The 20,758-nt window shown below is 41.6% G+C and overlaps 1 protein-coding gene across 1 annotated transcript in view; it reads left to right on the top strand.

The window, feature by feature from the left end:
• khdrbs3 (KH domain containing, RNA binding, signal transduction associated 3) overlaps positions 1–10,062 on the top strand; it is a 135,886-nt gene extending 125,824 nt beyond the window's left edge. The window contains exons 8-9 of the mRNA XM_084080128.1: positions 6,777–6,826; positions 9,941–10,062. Coding sequence (XP_083936254.1) covers positions 6,777–6,826; positions 9,941–10,032 — 142 coding nt within the window. The 3' untranslated portion in view covers positions 10,033–10,062. The remainder of the gene's footprint in view (positions 1–6,776; positions 6,827–9,940) is intronic.
• Positions 10,063–20,758: the final 10,696 nt, after the last annotated feature.

Here is a 20,758-nt window from a genome sequence, read left to right as displayed (position 1 = left end):
TGGAGAGAGGGTGTGGGACATTGTCTCCCACCCTCTCCCTCCCACATGATGGCATGGAGCTGGGACAGCATCATCCTCTCAGACACTACCACGCCTTCTTAATCAGTTGGCTGATTCTGTTGGTGTCCAAGAAGCTGATCTCTCTATAGGTCAGTTTATCAGTCATAGGGTCGTGACCGTGAACGCTTATTTTATGAGTTGTGAGTAAATATCCTGTTTTTATAAACTTTCCTAAACATTTCCAACAACAAAAACAAAAGCCTGTCTGGAGCCTGTATACAGTACACGCTTGGGAACCCCTGCTATGAGGGAACACGGGTGCGTTCCTTCCTGGCTCTGGCCCCGGACCCTGGGAGAGGTCGCGCCGAGGCCGGCACTCGCAGCTCTGCTGTGTTCAGAGCTTTATATTTCATATTTGACACCTGCGAGACCGCTGGGGCCTGCCGGCGCCGTACGTGCGCAAAATTCCCTTCCACCTCGATTGGGCACGCCACAGAGCCCTCGTCGTCCAGATCCCCCAGGGGCGGCAGTCACAAGGATAGCTGTGTGACAGTGTTTTTAAAAGGGCAGACACATCCCCACAGGAACAAGTGTAAATCTCAGTACAAGAAGAGAACTGTGTTACCGTAGGAGAGGGGAACAGAGGAAGAATACACACAGAACTGGGGTTGGATATATTTTGGGCGGATCAGCAGAATTGGTTCTCTTTTCTCGAGAGCTCCTCTTCAAAATAACACACACACAAGCACACACAACTTTGCCGTTTTTAACTATAACCCTAAAGCTGAAAATAGGCGATTTACTAGGTGTGAGCTAGATCGCCTATTTCCGGTGCACAACACTGGCACTCAGTTAAGTATAAATTAGGTATATCTACAATCCTAACTCCTAAATGCCCAATCCTAACCGCCAAACACACACACACACACACACACACACACACACACACACACACACACACACACACACACACACACACACACACACACACACACACACACACACACACATAAACACACACAGCATTTTGTGGTGTCATTCTATTAATTAGCATTGGACAACCAATGTAAAGACTTTAGGGCAGTCCTTCATATTGGGTCAGCGATATTTGTTTTCAAAGCAGTGTATACAGTAGGTTTGTAAGGTTTTCTCTACTGTTTTACATTGAATGTAGACGTCCCCAGACGTATCGGCAGGTGGAGAGCTCTGATCGTCTGGCTACACTCATTTGGGTCCAAAAGCCACATGAATGGCCATATGCACACCATACAAATGATGATTGTAATTGTAAAGCTCTGAACGTGGGCCATTTCCCATTTTACCCGTCTTTGTGACACCATAGCAGGACCTTTAGCTGTGCAGATTGCAGTGCAATCAGCCCTCATGCTGAGCAATCACGGGTCTGTCTATACCACGAATACAGTTTCCTTTTTAAATCAGACAAACTTTATCTTGCCCTGGACAAACGGTAATGCTGCTTTTTTTTCATCCTTTCCAACGATCTTCATTCGGCCTATTGTTGTCTGCAGAAATCATCAGCGAGTTCTATTCTGTACAATCAAGACTGCTCTGTGTTCTCTTTTTTTTCTCTCCGGCGCTAAATTAAATCGATATTGTTAAATCTTGTGGAACGTAAACCCATGATTACACACGGCGATGGAGGGATCAAGGCACCATTGTCAGTCAAGGATTCACTGTCCTTTCTGTCCTGATTGGTGTGGAAATGTTCGCTTCCCATGCAGATGACATACCAGAGCTGTTACCCGTGTACGAGAACAGAGAGAGAGAGAGAGAGAGAGAGAGAGAGAGAGGCTGTCCCCGAAACCAGCCTGGTCTCCTCTGTGCCTCTGCTAATGCCCTCCCGGACTCTTTCAAATTTATCACAGAGGAACGGAAGAGTAATGACGATGGAAGAAAACAAAGTCCACCAGGGACGTGTACTACATCATTCAGATTTAACACCGCCATCTGTTATATGGCGCCCGGGAATGGCAACATCAGTGCTTAAGATGAACCATTCACAGAGATGACAGAGACATTCCCTGTACCTGGGAGACACGGCTTTGAACCTGCGTGGAAAAAAAGTGTGGACCTGGACTCGGATTCCCCGATAAGAGACACGTACGTGTTTACCTGAGAGGCCTGGCTGTGACCCTTTTACCCCCCGTCCGTCCGTGCACTGCATTCAAGACGGATGGCTTTTCTCCGTGTCTTGCCCTGCCTGGGAGACATGGAGCCATGTGTGGACGCCTTCCCGTCATGAATGTCAAATTAAAAGCTGATCCATTTAGAATGACAGCTTTTCACACCTGTGACAGCCTGGGCAATGCCTCTACTAACATGATATATAACCAGTGGTGGACGTTAACTACAAGTACATTTACTTGAGTACTGTAAGTTAAGTACGTTTTTTTGAGTTTTTTGTTTTGTTTTTGTTTTGCAAGCTGATGACTTTCACGCCCCTACATTTTAAGTAGAAATGTTGTACTTTTTGACTGATTTCTAGGAAGGGACACCTAAACTTCCAAAAAATATAATATGAATTAACCACTTAAGCCTTATTTAAAATATAGTGAAAATAGCCGATCTGCAAGCTCACAACGACATGTTGTGAGCTTGTAGATCGACTATTTTCACTATTTATTATAATTTCTCATAATTAAGTACTTTTCAATACATGAGTATATACTTTGTCCAACAGTAGATATAACCACTTTAACACATTTTGGGCATGTCATTATAGGCGAACATTTTCAAAAATGTTATTTAAAAACACATTTTATTTATGAATGTTTTATTAAATTTGGGATTTGTGGGAACGTTTCAGTTCTATATGCACATGGAGAGCCGTATTTGCTCGCTTACTTCACTTCACAGGCTGCCCAAGGATGTACAAAAAAAACATGCCACAGTGTTTTTGACTTTGCTCGACTTTGGGCCACGCATACCAATAATTTCAACCACACCGGTGACCTTGAGGATCCAACACCATCCCTATCAGCCTGGGTAACTGAGTGGGGGAAAGACATTGTGGAGGCTGCTGAGAGAGGTAGTGAAAGGGATATTGACAAAATGTCACCCCAGAAATTAGAAGTGCCTAGCGGCTTTTGGAGTCGTTAGGCAGACCGCGACATGTCGGACAACAACCAGGGATTGTTGTTGTCACAAGTTAAAGGGCTGGAATGTAGGGATAAATCAAAGAGACATTTTGGAATCGAATGATTTCCCAGCTAGGGACAGCCAAAAGAAAACTATTAACCGCTTTCAGCCTGGCCTCCCTTTCCAAACAATACTCAAAAGTAGCAAAAATATTGCAGCTCTACAAGCTCACAATGCGTTGCAGTGCGGCGTGTTGTGAGCTTGTGGATTGGATATTTTCATTATTGGTCGCATGACGAAGTATATATAGATTGCGATGCGAGAGTGCGCTCTAGCTAACACCAACTCGGGACTCCTGAATCGCTGCCATCTGCACTCTCCAATCTAACCTCAGGGTCTTGAGCTCTACAGTGTTATTAGCTAAGCTGTCACGCCACGGTGTATCTACATAGGTCGTAGGTGGTGCACCTTTTGCCTTTCCTGGCTTTGCCCTGGGTTGGCTCCCACAGTGTCAGTTTGCTTCGTCGACTAAAACTATGACGAACATTTTTCGGCAACTACCTACTACTAAAGCTAACTATGGTGACAGTTTTGTCAACAAATTAAAACTAGACTAAAATGTTAGGGAGGGAGTAGGGACTAGTGGAGAAGAGATCCAGTTGAGCTAAGACAAGTCATTTTGTGTTTGGTTGTGCTTGGGTGTTGTCTACAAGCTCACAACGCGCCGCAGCGTGATGCGTTGTAAGCTCGTAGATCGGTTATTTTCTGTATTTCTGATTTTTGAAAAAAAAAATATATTTTTTTTTTTTTTCGATTTTTCAAAAATAGCAGATCTACAAGCTTAGAGCTTGTATATCTGCTATTTTTGAATAGCCAAAGAAATCTAAAATGATACAGATGCGGTCCCGGTCATAATGGGTTAATTGGCATAACGACAAAAAAATAAAAAATAAATGGCTACTACATAAAAAAAAATAGGGAAAATTCTGCTCTGTACTGGTTTTACTGGTGCTTTATATTGTAGGTGTTGGGAGTGATTTTAGATTTTTATTTAATCAAATGTATGAGAGACATTTGTACATGCAGGTGTGCTTGAGCCTAGCCAAGATTAGGAATCATGTCTACACGTCTTTATTCACCTCTGTGCCCAATGTGAATTGTGGCAAATTGATTCTGTGCCATTCCCTCAAAAAAATGGATGTTTATTTGGAAGGATACCATTGTGGAATATACAGTATACCCCAGCATTTTAGCATGGTGTGAAATCTAATTATTTAGCATCCTGTCAGGTCTTGTCATGGGGCACACAACATGACAAGCCAAAGCATGCATCCAGTCTGTGGTATGTGTCTGACACACACACGCGCGCGCGCGCACACACACACACACACACACACACACACACACACACACACACACACACACACACACACACACACACACACACACACACACACACACACACACACACACACACACACACACACACACACACACACACACACACACACACACCTTTCTCTCTCTCCCTCTGCACACTCTCGTCTCCCCCTGCTCCTCGTCCTGGCCGGCTCTCTCCCAAACGAGTGGTGTCAAGGATATTATAGCGTGGTGACATCCATGGCAGATGCATGGTGGCACTGCTTGCAGAGAGCGCTGATTGGAATAGCTCACACTCTGAACAACAACAGCTGGCCTCGCTTTGTGAAGGGGAGACATTAGTAAGAGGGAAATGCTTTGTTTGTTTCTGCCACTGTTGCATTGTTTGTACTATACAGTCGAATCAGCCAGCACAGCAAAAAGTTAGAGTAAAGTGTCTTAGTATGCTTGACCATGCGGTAGAGTTTTTGGTGCATGGTTTAAAGCAGTGCGGTTCTCAAAGTGGAGTCTGCATGGGGTCCTCCAGATCTTGTATGGCGGTACCTGGCACAAAATATTTTCATATGGGGGTGGGTCTGTGGCCAAATACATACTATATTAGTTTTGGGGTCCTGGACATGAAAACGTTTGAGAAACACAGGCTTAAAGGCCCCCGGTTTAACCACAATCTTTCACAATACAATATCGATGTCAAATCTTATAGTGGTGAGAAATACTACTACAACAAATACTGTATACCCTGACCACATTTGGCCTCCTTTTTTTTCTATTTCATTATCTCCACCAAGGGGGAGATTATGTTTTCTCCCCTGTCCGTCTATTTGTCCAGAGCTATTGTCGCAAACTGCTGGACCTATTATGCTTTTAAAAGCAGTCTTTTAATTCCTTCTATGCTTTATGCAAAGACCTTTGCACTGCCTTTGTGTGTGCAACATGCAATTACACCTTGGCAAGGTTGAGTTGAGCCACAGACCTCTAATGAGACGTTTTTATATCATATTAACCTCTTATAGGGATCCTACAAGTGGAATTCTCAGCCCTCCATCCGTTTGCCCTGTTATGTTTTTTTTTTCTTCTTTTCCTCACACATCAAGTGGCTTCAGAAAATGATATAGTGGTATCTGCAGCCTTTGATGTCGCCACTCGTTGATCGGTTCGCCCCCAAGTTCACCCTCAGATGTCCTCTGCTGTTGACGCGGTATACGCCGAGGCTAGAAGCCTTGGCTGGCGCCTTCAGCCCTCTCTAATCCAGGGAGAGGATGAGGCACTCCTGTCAGCGGAGCACCAGACTGACAGGCAAGGAGCGAGGCCTCAGCTGGGTGACGGGCTGACGTCGCCTCAGTGGCAGCCTTATGATGAATTGCCTCTGCTGAATGATGGCACCGTTACTGAATGATACCGGAGCAGGATTGTTCTGTCAGCAACTCACCGGGGACTGGGAGGATAAATAAATGAAGAATAAAGCAAGAAATGAACCACTCTGCAAGATGCCCCCAACACACACACACACACACACACACACACACACACACACACACACACACACATACACGTGCTCACGACGCAACGAACTCACGCACCTTTTTATTTTTCATTAAAGTTGCCATCTCTTATGGATCTCCGTGCCCGTTGATATGGAACTGTAGGTTTGTGAGGAAATATGGAAAGGGAAATTGCTTGTGAGGGCCGCCAGATGTGCGATGCAAACTTTTGAGTGATTGTACGCTGTCTGATCTTTGCTTCCTGCGTTTACGTTCCAGGGTAGTGCCATTTTGAAAGACAACTTGAACATGTTTACGCCATTAGTGACCAGCGCCTGTGACTGCTTATTACCCAGTGTGACTTTGATGTTCAGCTCAGCGTTGTGAGCTTGTAGATTTGCTATTTTCAAAGGAATTGTGTACATTTGAAAACGTGTGAAATGGGACCTTCTGCATAATGAGTACTTTCTACCTCTGGTACTCTAAGTACATTTTTATACCAATACTTTTGTACTTTTACTCAAGTACATTTTTTATTCCGGACTTTTACTTGTAACAGAGATTTTCTACCTTGCAGTATTGATACTTTCACTAAAATATGTGAGTACTTTTTCCAACTCTGGTGACCAGCGCCTGTGACTGCTTATTACCCAATGTGACTTTGATGTTATTTAATGGTGGATTATTTTTGTTTACATGCTAATTATCTGCTGATACCTTCAACTAAGTTTGATGGATAGCCTTCAGTTTCTTGCTCTCATGTCATGTGTACCGATACAGACACTGACTGTCAGATGTCTGTCTCTGCCTTCACAGCTCGGACGACTACTATGAATACGGCAGTGGGGAATCTTACGAATCCTATGGTGAGTTGGACGTTTTTATGTAAACAGTAGCAGATCTTACCCATATGTAATTGGTAAAGGGGTCAGTGTACTGTATATACCAGAATGTGGATGCTGGGGTTCAAGTGGTTGAGTAAGATTTTCAATACAGGCCTTTTACATTATAATGTATTTCTACATTGTGGTATTGCTACTTTTCCTTAAATCCCACATCTGAGTACTTCACCACTGCTGAGCATGCACTGTAATCCAGAAGCTGTAAAACAATGCACCACAGGTGTAGTGGATTCTCTTGTGACAGACAAAGACTATCAACTATCACTAAATACTGACTGTACAAAAATGTTTACAGATATATTCATGCAACTCATTATTTCAATTGATTTGCATATAGTCCAGTATCTCAAGTGACTTCTTTTGGCAATTGTGTTCATAACAGCAAAGCACAAATCGACAATTGATGGCAGATGTGATGACATTGCAGAGCATTGTTCTTGAGAGATTAATGTAGACTACCTAAAGAAGTGGTTCTCAAACTTTTTCATGTGAAGGACCCCCATATTGACACCGATTAGCCCGCTGAACCCCATTTGAAAAGATTTACCAGGGACCCCCATAACAGATTTGTACGGCTCTAGCAGTGATTCTCAACCATTATAATTTCAAGGACCCCCAATTTGACATGCATTTGGGCTACGGACCCCCATTTAATGGCATTTTTATCTCTGGGACCCCAATTTATATTGTAAAAATCAATGTTAACGGGTCCATTTGGTTCCATTTGTGCACTCTCAGAGTTACAGACCCATAAGGGTACCATTTAGCTGGCGACCCCCTGGAACTCCCTCATGGACCCCTGGGGGTCCCCGGACCCCACTTTGAGAACCAACGACTTAAAGGATGCATGGAAACATGAACACATACTGTACGTAGCCAACTGTATGCGTTATTTGATGAACTACCCACCACATTTGCAAATTATTAGAATGTGCTTTGGAATGTTACACTGTACTTATATGCATACAAAGGAAGTCTTGTTGCAAATCAAATAATGTTTCAATCCTTTTGAATATTCTTCAGGTGTTACAGTACATCATGAAGTGACATCTATACATGTGTATATGTACACACAAATTAGTCATTGTCCCCAGCACGTGACTGGGAGTGCACCCAAAGTTGAATTGAAAACTAGATATCATTTTCACAGTCTATCCCAAGACATGTATTTCTAAATACAGTTTCAATATCAAAATAAAAAAAACACACCCAGTGTGAAGTGGGCGGTGTGGTCATCACAGTGATGGATTTTTTAAAGTGCATAGTCCTATTTATAGGTTATTCATTTCATCATGTGTCTCGCTAGCTAATCACAGTGCAGAATAGAGTCAGCCAATAGAGTCAGCCAATCACAGTACAGCTAGGGGTGTACTAATGTAGAGGGGTGTGCTATTATGAGCCAATCACAGTACAGCGAAGGGTGTACTAATGAGGTGTCCCAACCCCACTTATAGGGGTGGCTACACCGCCCAAAAAAAAAGAATAAAGCATTTGTAACCCTGACGGATAATCAAAAGGATCAAAATGTTCAACCACATTCAACCATTGCATTCCTATTCTGGTAATGTCATAATAGGCAAACATTCAGCAAATAGGCGAACATTCTGCAAAAATATCTAATCTACAAGCTCACAAATCTACAAGCTCAAGGCGACGCCTTGAGCTTGTCGATTGGATAATTTCAGTAAAGAGAAAAAGGAGGGCGTCAAGTACAGACCCCTGGGGGACCCCGGTCAATAAAAAAAATCGAAACGCTGTTTAATAAACTTTCTAAGTAACTTCCCCGCCACTACTGACCACACAAGTTGGACCACCAAGCAATCAGGGCCCGCCATGCACCATGGCGGCATTGCATCACGAGAAAACAAAAGGGCCGCTTGACAATTCAAAGGGACGCACGCCACCAGATAAACAGAGAATGATGTACCTCCCTTATGCTCAAAACACACAAGGTTACCTTGGTTCATTTCTCTCAAAGTGACTGTCAGTGAAAGGCTGACAGGTTTAATTAAGGACTATTGGTTATGGGCTGCCAACAGAGAGCTCGCCTTGTAGAAAGAAAAAACCCGACCCTTTTGTGAGCCCTCAGCTCTGGGGAAGAAGAGACCGCTGGTGGCTGAAGATCAGACAAAAGACGCCATCGATATAGGTACTTGAACATTGACAGCAGCGACGGCTGAGGTGGGCTAATGGTAATTGTGACCTTTTTGCCGGTAGCCGCTAAACAGGTCTCTTTTCAAGTAGATACTTGACCCCCCCCCCCCACCCCCGATTCAATTATCTGCCATGCATCCGTCCACGTGAGAGGCGAGCCCTTAGTGCCGCTGCTGTCCGACTCTCTGTTTGCCTTTTGTCATCGGATAACTCTTATCAGTCATTTTGTGATGCATCGTGTTCAGAGAGGAGGTCGTGACTCATGATTACAAAGAGCCTATACAGACGTACAGTGTAGTGAGGGTACACAATAACTTCCTCAGTGTTCATTTAACCCTTTAAGACCTTAGGCCCATTCTACAAATGCCTTCAAAATCAGTAGTTTTCAAACTTTTTTGTGCCAAAGACCCCCACATTAAAATGTATTTGGCCGCAGACCCCCATCTGAAAATGTTTTGTGCCTAGAAGAGTTTAAAATGAAACCATTTTTAACTCAGAAATTACAAATGTAACCATGGTCCATTTGGTTACATGTGTGCACTCTCATTACAGTAAAATTAAACCTATAATCCGGAATTTATTTGAACAAATACAACTATTTTCTGTATCTGTATACAATATATCTACAGTAGCACATCTGCTTTGGAGGTGGTCTCCCTACTCTTTGAGAAAGAGTTTGAGCAATTTAGACCCTGTTATCAGGTAGGACACCTACTTGGGTGAGCGGTAGAAATTGTGTCAATTTTGTCAAATGTGTCAAACCCCTCTTGATACTTGTGGTGCGGGAGACGCGGGTTTGAATCCCGAGGAGGACATAAAAGTTACGCATTGTATCTTTAACACTCCGGCTTTGACTGTATATGTGTTTGTGTCTGTCTGTCTGTCGTTTGATAATAATGTTTCTGTTATTTTGCTCTCAATCAGGTCAGGAAGAGTGGGCAAACAATGGCAGGAAAGCGCCGGTATCACGGACATCCAAGGGCGTGTACAGAGAGCAGCCATACACCAGATATTGAACTGTTTGTGCGGCCCCGCATCAGAGTCCTCATGGCTGTTTCAACCCAAGTAATGGATTTTGTATGGACGCTCCCTCACTTTTTAGAATTGAAATGAAACAAACCAGCTAATAAACAACAAGGAACAGAAATGACTGAATTGGTGAAACCTGGTTTTCCAAAACAAACGGCCGCCCCCGATTACTAAAAAACTTCCACCGGATGAAAAAATATGTTAATACATAATGTATCCTGTTCCTCTAAAACAGAGCTCTACTGGACGTTAAGGTGAAGAAATACATAATCTTTAAGTACATTAAGTTCCTCTCTTAGCTATGCGATTGTAAAGAGTCACGTTGTATCAGCCTATTTAGTTTGGTTACTAAACACCTCTAAGATGTTAATACAATGTTTCTACATAGCTTTCAGGGCAACTTAATTTATCGCCCTCCTGGAAGTGCGTGGTTGATCACTTAAAACAAGAAAGACATGTAGTAGTTTAGTTCTAGCAAAGTGCGGTATTGTAGATATTCTTTTCCCAAAGGGGGGTGGGGTGGGTTGGGGGGTTGATTGGTGAATTGTGTCCCTTGTAAATTATACCTTTACAAAATGAGAAGTCATACTGCAAACATATTGTATTGTTGTTGTTTTTTCTCCTTTTGTAAGATAACGGTTCTTCAGTGTTAAAGGGCTTATGAAAGCATGGTGTGGATTTGTGGGTATTGTCAGCTGTTTCATTCTTAAAGGCTATGTAGTAGTGTTTTTGTTTCTCCCCCTAACACCTTCCCTTTAATACATCTTAAATAGTTGTACAGAGTTTCTGTAAACCAAATATCCATAGCTGCAAAACGGCCCGGGAACTTTTGATTTTTGTGACCCCCCCCTCCCCCCTTTTTATTTAGAAGCTCTAAAACAAATCATTTCAATTTTATAAGTAAAAAGAAAAAGTTAAAAATCAATATGCTCTCCAACTTTGTAGGCCTAATATTCCGTTTTTAATTCCTAAATCATATACCGTAGAATTGGTAAGTGTTCCCGTTTAGAAACTTTGTTCGACTACATTAAACTGAGCTTATGTAAGCCCTTTAATATTTTCTTCTTGGTTGATGCTCAATAAACATTTTGAAAGAAAGAAATTGTCTTCGAGAGAATAATTCATAATGCATCATACATTTAAAAAAAAAAATAACCATAATCTAAACTAACATAAAGATTGATGATGATCATTTTGAACTTTAGCCACTGGCCCCCATTGTTGAGTCCACAGTGAACTAAAACAGATGGTGACAGCGCTGATGCAAAACAACATCAAATATTGGCTCCAGCATAAAACCAAAATGTCAAAGTACTGTTAACAGGATGACGCAGCAGAAAAAGTACTTAAACAGTGCTTCTCTTTGTGACCTTGTGCAGTATGTGACTTTTCTAGTCTTATAAGTACATGACGGTATATAACTTTGTATTTGAAAGTTGTGCCGGATTCATACATTGTCGTAGGACGGTGTTGCGTGCCAAAGCAGGTTACATCCAGGGTTGCCAGATCTGCTTATTATAATTTCCCCGCAAGATTTTATTTGAAAATAGCCGGTCTACAAGCTCACAACGCGTCGCATCGCGACGCGATGTGAGCTTGTAAATCGTCAGTCTTCGGAGCGCGACACTGTCATACGACGGACATATATGTCTTTACGTTTGGTACTTTTCTCTCACTAACGACTCATTAGTTACTAAGGGATAACACAAGAAAATACGTCACATTTTTGATTCTCTATCTCCTAATTCCATCACTTTTCCTGTCCGTTCAGGATGCTATCAAAAGGAAAAGTAATGAATTAAACAGTGGCCATAATCCAAATGGTTAGAAACCCTGATTTATGCCTAGTTGTAGGACGGAGTCGCGCGTCGAAAATAGCCAAGTGAGCTTAATGCACAATAGACCTGTGATTCTCGGCGCTCGACTCGGGTCGTACGGCGGGAGTATAAATTCTGCATCAACGCCGTTCTCCACGGGCCTCTCTAGAATACTGTATGTACAGTATACGGGGGGGGGGGGGGGGGGGGGACTTCTTTTCTCTCTTTGTTGTTTTGCTCTTTCTGCCTCTCCTCCGGTCATGTGACCCATGCATCTCCCAGTCATTCTTAAAGAGCCTGCCTTTTGCCATGTCCATTAACGAGACTCATAATGACCCCCAGCTGACCCTCGGCACAGCGAGGATGGCAGTTTAAACAGACCTCCGCCCCACAAGGTAATCAAACTAACCCCGTATTAACCTCTAACCCCTAACGTAGCTGCACATAAACCCTCTCTAAAAAAAAAACTCCAATGTAACTATATGTTCCTGTTGCTTTTAAGTCTTTCCATAATCTAGATGCAAAGCTGGGAATAATTAGATGTCTTTAAAAGTGTAAAAAAACAGAATAAAGGGTAAAAAAAAGATGATAAATAGCAGTAATATATTAGAAAGTTGTATAATGAAATAACTCCATACTAAGACATTGATAAAAAATATTTCACCATAAAATGTATTGTGTCAGTGTTTAGATACAGTATTCTCAATGCTAATAATGTGTTTTTTTTTTACTGAATTAATCTCATTTGTATAGTCATGCTGTTCTTCTTTTTTATTGCATTATAGGTTGGAGCCATGCGTCATACTGTACCAGGAGATTTGCCTTTCTTAAATCTTATCAAGAGTATTATTGGTAAGTATAACCGCAATGGCAGGATTTCATGACAAGAAAAGGTGCTATACAAATACAGTTCATTATTATACTGTAGTCATTACATTACAAGTATTATATATTAAGTATTGGAAATCTATCAGAGTTTGAGGCCAAATGATGTTTCCTGGCAGATGTTTAACCACTTCCATTTAGAATTGTGAAAATAGCAACAACAAAAAAAAGCAAATGTAGCAAGCTCACAACACATCACAATGTGATGCCTTGTGAGCTTGTAGATCTGCTATTTAAAAAAGGAGGGAAAAAAAGAAAAAACTTTAAACGTTTTTGAACCATTTTGAAAATCTTTGAAAATGTGCTGGTGAAAATGTGAAAACATGGCCGAAATAGGGACCCCAGGTTGAAAGTGGTTAAGCATTACATTTATTTAGTCTTCTAGTTTATAGTCCAGTTTGTAAGCTTCCGGAACACTTATCCTGTGTACTGTACAGTAGCTTCTCCTGTTTTAGCCACCCACAGCCCCCCCCACCCCAGGGGGTCCCATGTCTGGCAGAATGTGTGGCACCCTTTCTGCCTGAGCAATTAGTCCGTTAGAGTGCTCTGTAGAGACGGGGCCTCCTGCCATGCAAACCACAATGGACCTCCTCCGGCTAGATAGAAACACTTTATTTATCCCCTGTGAAATGGCAGATTTATCATGAGTCATTTGAGAATAAGGATTGAGAGGCAGATTTGTCATTGGAGAATACCCTGCGCTAATATTAGGTTTAAATGGATAGAAAGAAAAGTTTATGTGATTGTTGTTCATGAAATAGAAAAAAACAGAAAAGTCAAAGTTAACAGAAATCGGTGCTGACAGAAATAATCGCCTTAAACGGGTCAAGAGTTTGTCTTTTCTTTCTGCCACTGTTGCTGTTTTTTGCAGTTTGTCTTTCTTTTCTGTTTTTTTCCTCATCTGGTGTGATTTCAGGACGGACCCAGACACTCAAGCTGCTTTTCCAAGCTCCCAGAGTGTCAAAGAATGTCAAACTTAAGCCAGAAATGTGTGTGAACTGAGGGGGCAAAAAAACATAATAACAATGATTGCCCGGCAGCAAATGTGAAAGGCAAAGCAAGTTCACACTGGAACCCTTCATGACCAAACAAGACATTACATTCTGGGGTTTTGAACGGAGGTGAATTCGAGCGGGAACGTGCGACCTGTTGAGAAAAGAGAGACGGATAATGTGCGCCTCACACTGGCTCCGTCTCAAGGGGGAGAGGAGCCCCCCCCCCCCCCGCCAGGCAAATGGAGTCCCTCATCCTCCGGGAGACTCTTGTCGCGAATATTTCCTTCGGAGTCACACACACACGCCGTTTATATCATATTACACTTTACATTACAGTACGCTGAACTGCCGCTGACCCTATTCAATGTGTCACACTGTAAAATAAAGGGCGTGTTAATGTGTCATCCTTTATACATTAGACATTAACTATAGACTTACACGGGAAAGAAGGAGTAAATTAGTAATGCTCATTTGCCGCCGGCAAGGCAGCGCATTTCTAGCAAAGACAGTCTTCTAATTGCATTCTGTTTTGTTCCTTAACCTATATCCTATGCACTCAAATGAATAAATAATGCTCAAAGTGCCTCATTGTTTGCAGAGACGGGCATAGAAGCAGCGTTCAATAGTTTTGAAGGTAAAACTGTTATGTTAAGGAGCTGAACAAAAGCAATGGTATCTATTTTTTCTTATTTTGTCTTGTCTTATATATAGTGTTTTTCTTTTTTGCTATTTTTGTAGTATGAATTACCATGAAAGCCTGAATAAGCACCCAGGCATACAGCAGGAATACAACCCCCCCATCTCGGTATGTACCCAGTAATCAGAATCGACTTCAGTGGATATTACAATTCGAAAATAGCTTTCCATTGGGTAGTGTTTCATTCTTCCTTGTGCATAAGTCCACCACGCAGACCAATGGGGGGTGAGTGAATGCCCCACAGCGCTATGTCCTCAGCGGCAGACAATAGTTTTCCATTAGAGGAAGTGATTCTCTCCTGAGTCGCGGGCCCGGTCCCAGACAATAACACAGTCAGCCTTAAAGCTTGCATCTCTGAATCCCGCAGTCAGCTCTCATCACCTCCGGGGGCTTGCTTTCCACTCCAGAGTGGCTTAAAAACGGCAGGGCTTATCTGAAGTAAGCCTGTCCGAGTTAATAAAGAGAGAGCTGCTTATTTGATTAAGAATGCACACATAGGAGGAAGGGAGGCACTGATCCTGTCACCGGGAGACAAGTCTATTCACACAGGGTTCTTTTTGCCTGTCGGCGAACCGCTGGCTCTGAATCGGAATTATTCTGTGTCGTGCGGGCGGCGGCCCAGACAACCAACAGAGGTTCGAGTGGAAAAGTCGGCTATAATGGAGTGATGCTCTAACATTTTCATGTCAAGGACCCCCAAAGTGATAAGTATTTGGCCGCGAACATTTGTGAAAATGTTTTGTGCTAGGAACCCCCATAAGAGATGATTTGTGTTGTAAACATGTTTTCGAATTATTCATCATTTTTCTAAAACTTTCAAGATTTCTCAAAGATATTTAAAAAAAATAGCCGAAGTTTAAAACAGCTTCAATGTCCCCAGACCTCACTCTGAGAACCACTGAGTTAATGATTTTGATGCACAAAAATACTGTCAGGGATTTGTTTTCTTTTTCTTCTTTGGCTGAGGAAACATGAACAAAGAGATATGGCTGTTTGATTCCAGGAGGTGTATGTATAGATCTGTATTCCTTTTAATCTAGTTCAAGAGCCTGGGCCGCCCCCTTTTCCTGCCTTTTTTTGGTTCTGTAATTAACTTCAGGACTCTTAATCTTGCCGAGATTAAAACACTGTGATCAATTTTGAAGTGGCTCTCTTCTATCTTTGGAAGGCAGCCAGGGGAAAGAACTAATGTGACCATGGGTCACTGTCTGTCTGCCTACTAAGCAGAGAGGCTTCAGATGGAGCTTATTTCTTTTATTTATTATTAAGAAAACAGCTACTAAGGTACATGCAGACAGACAGTAATTCAGTTCACATTAATGCAATTATTAGATAATAGTGAAGTTGCTCAATGTAGCTACATTACAGTACTGTATATCTTAAAATCATACCGTGTAACCTTTTCAATTAAAAAAGTATTTTTTTGATATAATCTTTCATTGGTATATTTTTCACAATAACACTCATGCTGCATAACTGTAATGTATAGCTACTGTATGTATGTACAGTACATTGTATACTTTATTGTTTATTGTTACTATTTTGCTGTAAACGTTTATATTACACACACCAGGAGTAAATGTTCTGAAACTGTTTGCTGTATTTTTTTATTTGCAATAAAGTTGTTTTTATGTACGGTAGAAAAGAGAGTGTCTCCTGTTTGTAGTGTAATGAGATGCACACACGTCTTCTTGTGCTGTGATTGACAACAATGTACAGCATGAGAGATGTTGCCCTTTGCTACTACACGGTAAAATCCCACGTGTTATTTCAACTCTCCAAGCGTGCAAAAGCTCAGGATTTTTGGCGAGTATAAACTTCAAAGTCAGTATACAGTACTCAGTCCAAATCCTCAGCGTTAATTTATCCATTTGTAACTTTGAGTGTACACATGTATACCAAATGGTCCCTTAGGGAGGCTGTTAACTCTGAGAGAGTGCAAAATGTAATGTAATGGGACACAGTACCAGAGTTAAATGAACACTGAGGATTTTTACTGTGTTACGTCTCGAATCACAGCTTTTCAAGTCTAGGAAATAAATACGCTGTCAGGACCTTGACAGAAGTCGGATTGATATTTCCTGATGTCGTTTCCGCTAAATATTTTCACAGCTTTCAAAGCTCTGTGTGTGTGTGTGTGTGTGTGTGTGTGTGTGTGTGTGTGTGTGTGTGTGTGTGTGTGTGTGTGTGTGTGTGTGTGTGTGTGTGTGTGTGTGTGTGTGTGTGTGTGTGTGTGGGGGGGTTGTGATTTTGTTCTTTTAAAAAAACATTGAATCTGTGATATTATTTACCTTGTTATGCCCTTGAAGCCACCCTGGAAAATCAAATAAGTAGTTGTGTAGGTAGGAAGACCTGTGCGGTACACTCTCAGACCTTATACATATTGTATGTTCCCCTTGCAGCTTGCTGTCTGAGATAGCTACATCTCTCTCTTCATGTAAATAGAAGAGAAAAAAGCTTTATTCCTTTCCTGTGTTCGTCCTACAGTACATCTCTGAGGTGCTTTTGCACTTTGATGTGGGCTGTTTATCTCCGCTGTATTAATTATTACATGAAAATACGTCCATATGTTCATGTCTATCTGTCTATCTTCGTCTGTCTATCGGTCTGTCTGTCTGTCTGTCTGCCTGCCTCTGTCTGCCCATCAAACATACTGTAAATAATGTGTGTACACAATGCCAACACACACCATTATTTACATATATATTCTAGGCTATAGCCTAATACATAGCTTAAAGGACCACCACCCATTTTCAGGTAATTGGTTATCACTAATGCTCATAAGTTGGCAACATTTCTGTCTATTTGGTCTGTCTCTCTTACAGTTTAAGCTAAAAATATATATATTTAAAAAATATCTACAAGTTTTTGGATAAAAAATAATAATCTTTTGATCGTATTTGGACATGTGACATTTTTGGAACATTTCTTTCCCCCTAAGGTTTTCACACACCCAGGGACGACAGTTTGAACATGGTTCACACCACAATCACTTGCTGAACCCTGTACTGGTCGTAGCTGTCTTGTCCTGGGCTTAACCAGATTAACTGTGGTCTCTGACAGAAAGAATTGCTGTAGCAGTCATGAGGTCTGACTGTCTGACATCCAGGCTTTGTACCAGAGGGGTAAACCCACTGTATGAATATTCTAGGTTTCAAGCCACTGTGAGACTTGCTAAACAGCTGTTCGTCATTTTATTTCATGAGGGGAGATTAAATATTTAAGGGATAATGCCCTGTGAGCACGTCGGTTAAGAGGAAAAAATAAATAACCGTTGATGGGGATTTAAACCCCTGTGAAGTGTGGTTATTTTCTCATAATTTACATACTCACAGTGCATTATCCCTCTTATACCAATAAGTCTCCATAATTGCCAAAAAACAACTAAATATTACTTCAGTAAAGTCTTCCATGATTCTCATTCATTCGATCATTAACAACTTCAACCCTATATTCTGGGCAGAACAATCAGAGAAACAATAACAGATCTAGAAGTTACACAAGAGTAAAAGCTATGCAGATGATACTGTTGTACTTCAAACTAATAATACAATAAAATAGATGGGCTCTTGTAAAGGTGTGGATCTCACCAGTGGTGGAAGAAGTACTCACATTTTGTTGCTTAAGTAAAAGTATCAATAACCTATTGTAGAAATAGTCTGTTACAAGCACAAGTTCGGTATTCAAACTTTACTTGAGTAAAGCAAAAGTATTGCCATCAAAAGTAAAAGTACTCATTATGCAGATGGTCCTATTTCACAGGTTTTCAAATGTATAACATATAAAAATCCTTTGAAAATGGCAGATCGACAATCTCACAACGCGTTGTAAGTTGTGAGCTTGTAGATCTGCTATTTTCAAGGTGCATGGATGTACTAAGTACTATGTTGGCTTACTGGCAGCGTGTACAAGGAATTTGATCCATCCAGTGGTTTGCAAGATTAGCCCAAGACAAACAAACACAGACAGACTGACAGGCAGACAGACAGACAGACAGACAGACTCACACAGGGTTGTACTTGCTGGGGGTGATGCCTCTGCTTTTGATTAAATAATTTATAGAACAAGTTAATGAGAAATACATATTAACCACATTAACCACAGCAGATCTACAAGCTCACAGCACATCAAGACACATTTTGAGTTTGCAGATCAGCTATTTATTTGTTATACGACAAAGTATAGGCCATGAGTGGTAAAGTAAATGCTCCCCCCCCAAACAAACAAAGAAAAACACACACAGGAGGATATTGCATACAGGAAAGGATATCGTTGCTGTCGGGCAGAAACCTCTTATCTCAATATTTTAACTAACTAAATTGACGCCCTACTTGATCATACTACGGCGTCACTTCGAAACACGGCACGAAGAGCTTGAACTAAAAAAAAAAAATGTTATCCTGAAAAGTAACAGTTTTGGATATAACATAAGCAACACATAAGCAAAGCTATAAGATTGCCCTGCACTTGTTTCACCTCATGGAGCATTGACCTTCTCAAAGGCGCTTGGCTCATCTTAAGCTAAACTTGAGTGGCATTTAAAAGGCTTTTACTCTGCCAATACACCTTAGCCCCAAAATCCCACACAAGAACTCTTAGGTACTGTACTGCAGGCACAATCAATATGTTTCCTCTTACATTCAGGGCAAAAGGGTCTGCAACATTTATTATTTACTGCACTATGGGAAATATCTACAGTATCTAAGCCCTTAACGAATATCTCTCTATTACATAATGCGCTCGACGGGGAGGTAACAACACAGTCTGTGATACAAACCTATTGTCAATACAATGTGTACAACTGTACAAATGCTGTGTGTAATGTTATAATTCAATGGTTCTCATACTTTTTGCTTTCCCTGATGATTTCTAAATGCAAGTAGGCTACCCCTTTACCAGCTAGCATGATGCTATGAGTGAATGATAAACCATCTTTTGAAGAAGTTGATGTCATATCAATTATGTTCAAACGTAAATTAAAGTTTTGTTTTCTAGTCAATAACAGTTGTGCTAGTTTTGGATTACATTTGGTTTTAACACTTTGCAGCTCAGCAGATTCACACAAGGCTGGTCAATGTTGTTATCATTAAACATAATAGGAGTAAAAATAAAGTTTTTCCATTTTCATCTTTCTCTCACTTACACCCTTCACCCCCCCCACCTCCACCTGGCCTGCCCCCAAATAATCTTCCAGGGGTTGAAACACAGCTTAGCACACTGGAATGAGGACATTTTGAAGTGCCTCTAGAAAACCCATTCCCACTTAGATTTATATGATAAAAGCCCACCTGCGTTTGGCATTCGTGAGCACTGAGATGAAATAGATAGCTTAACCAGTGTACTGTAAATTCTTTAAGGTCATTGCATCTGGCTCCTCTTTTGCTCTAAGTAGGAGAGGGGAGGCTAGAAGGGAAGTATAATTTTCCCGCTTCCACTTTACACACACACATACACACACGCACACACACACACACACACACACACACACACACACACACACACACACACACACACACACACACACACACACACACACACACACACACACACTGGAGGGACCTGGGCTTGAGTGACAGAAATAGGCCTGGCAGATGTATGGCGACGCGCTGAAAGTGACATGCTGCTATTTCGGAACGTGGCTCAATGTTCCTTTTTGTCAAAACCATAAAGTTTGAGCCGCAAACTTTACGTCGGATTATGTTCAGATTCTGTCTCCGACAAGACATTCTTGTTTTTTTTATTTTTTTATCTTCAGCTATTTGTTTCCTTTCATGATGAAACCGCAGCCACTGCATGTCTTGTTTTATTGCCAATTAAAATACATTTATTTTCAGGAGATTGACTGCATCACACTATATTTGATGTTTCCTTTAACTTAATGTCCACTAAGCTCCTGCATGCAGCCGCTGAAAGCTATACCGTGTTTTTTACAAGGGAGATCATTGAATGTTATTGCAGGTCATATTTAGGGCCGCCGTAATAGGGTCATTTCGTTTTTTGGATTTAATTAAATTGCTCCATTATACGCGCATGAGAGCGGAGTGATTGGGCCAGGAAGGTGGGCTGGAGTCTCCGGGAGGGATGGAACAACATAAATCAAGTGCCAGGCTCAAGTTTTCCTCAGTGCTCCCGTGAACCAGAGGCACTTTTTGATGTTAATTTGTCACATTGCTGTGTGCACACACGTCCCCGGGGACGATGATACTGCGCCCTACCTCCGACCATCCCTCCTCATATACAGTCAGCCCCGTTTAATAAATCACATGGGGAAAAATATCACATCTCCCGGGGTACCGCAGACAAGAAATCCTCCCCTGCA

This window comes from Gymnoscopelus microlampas (genome assembly GCF_963454915.1).
Source record: "Gymnoscopelus microlampas genome assembly, chromosome: 15".
Classification (NCBI taxonomy): domain Eukaryota; kingdom Metazoa; phylum Chordata; class Actinopteri; order Myctophiformes; family Myctophidae; genus Gymnoscopelus; species Gymnoscopelus microlampas.
This window is presented reverse-complemented; position numbering and strand designations above follow the sequence as displayed.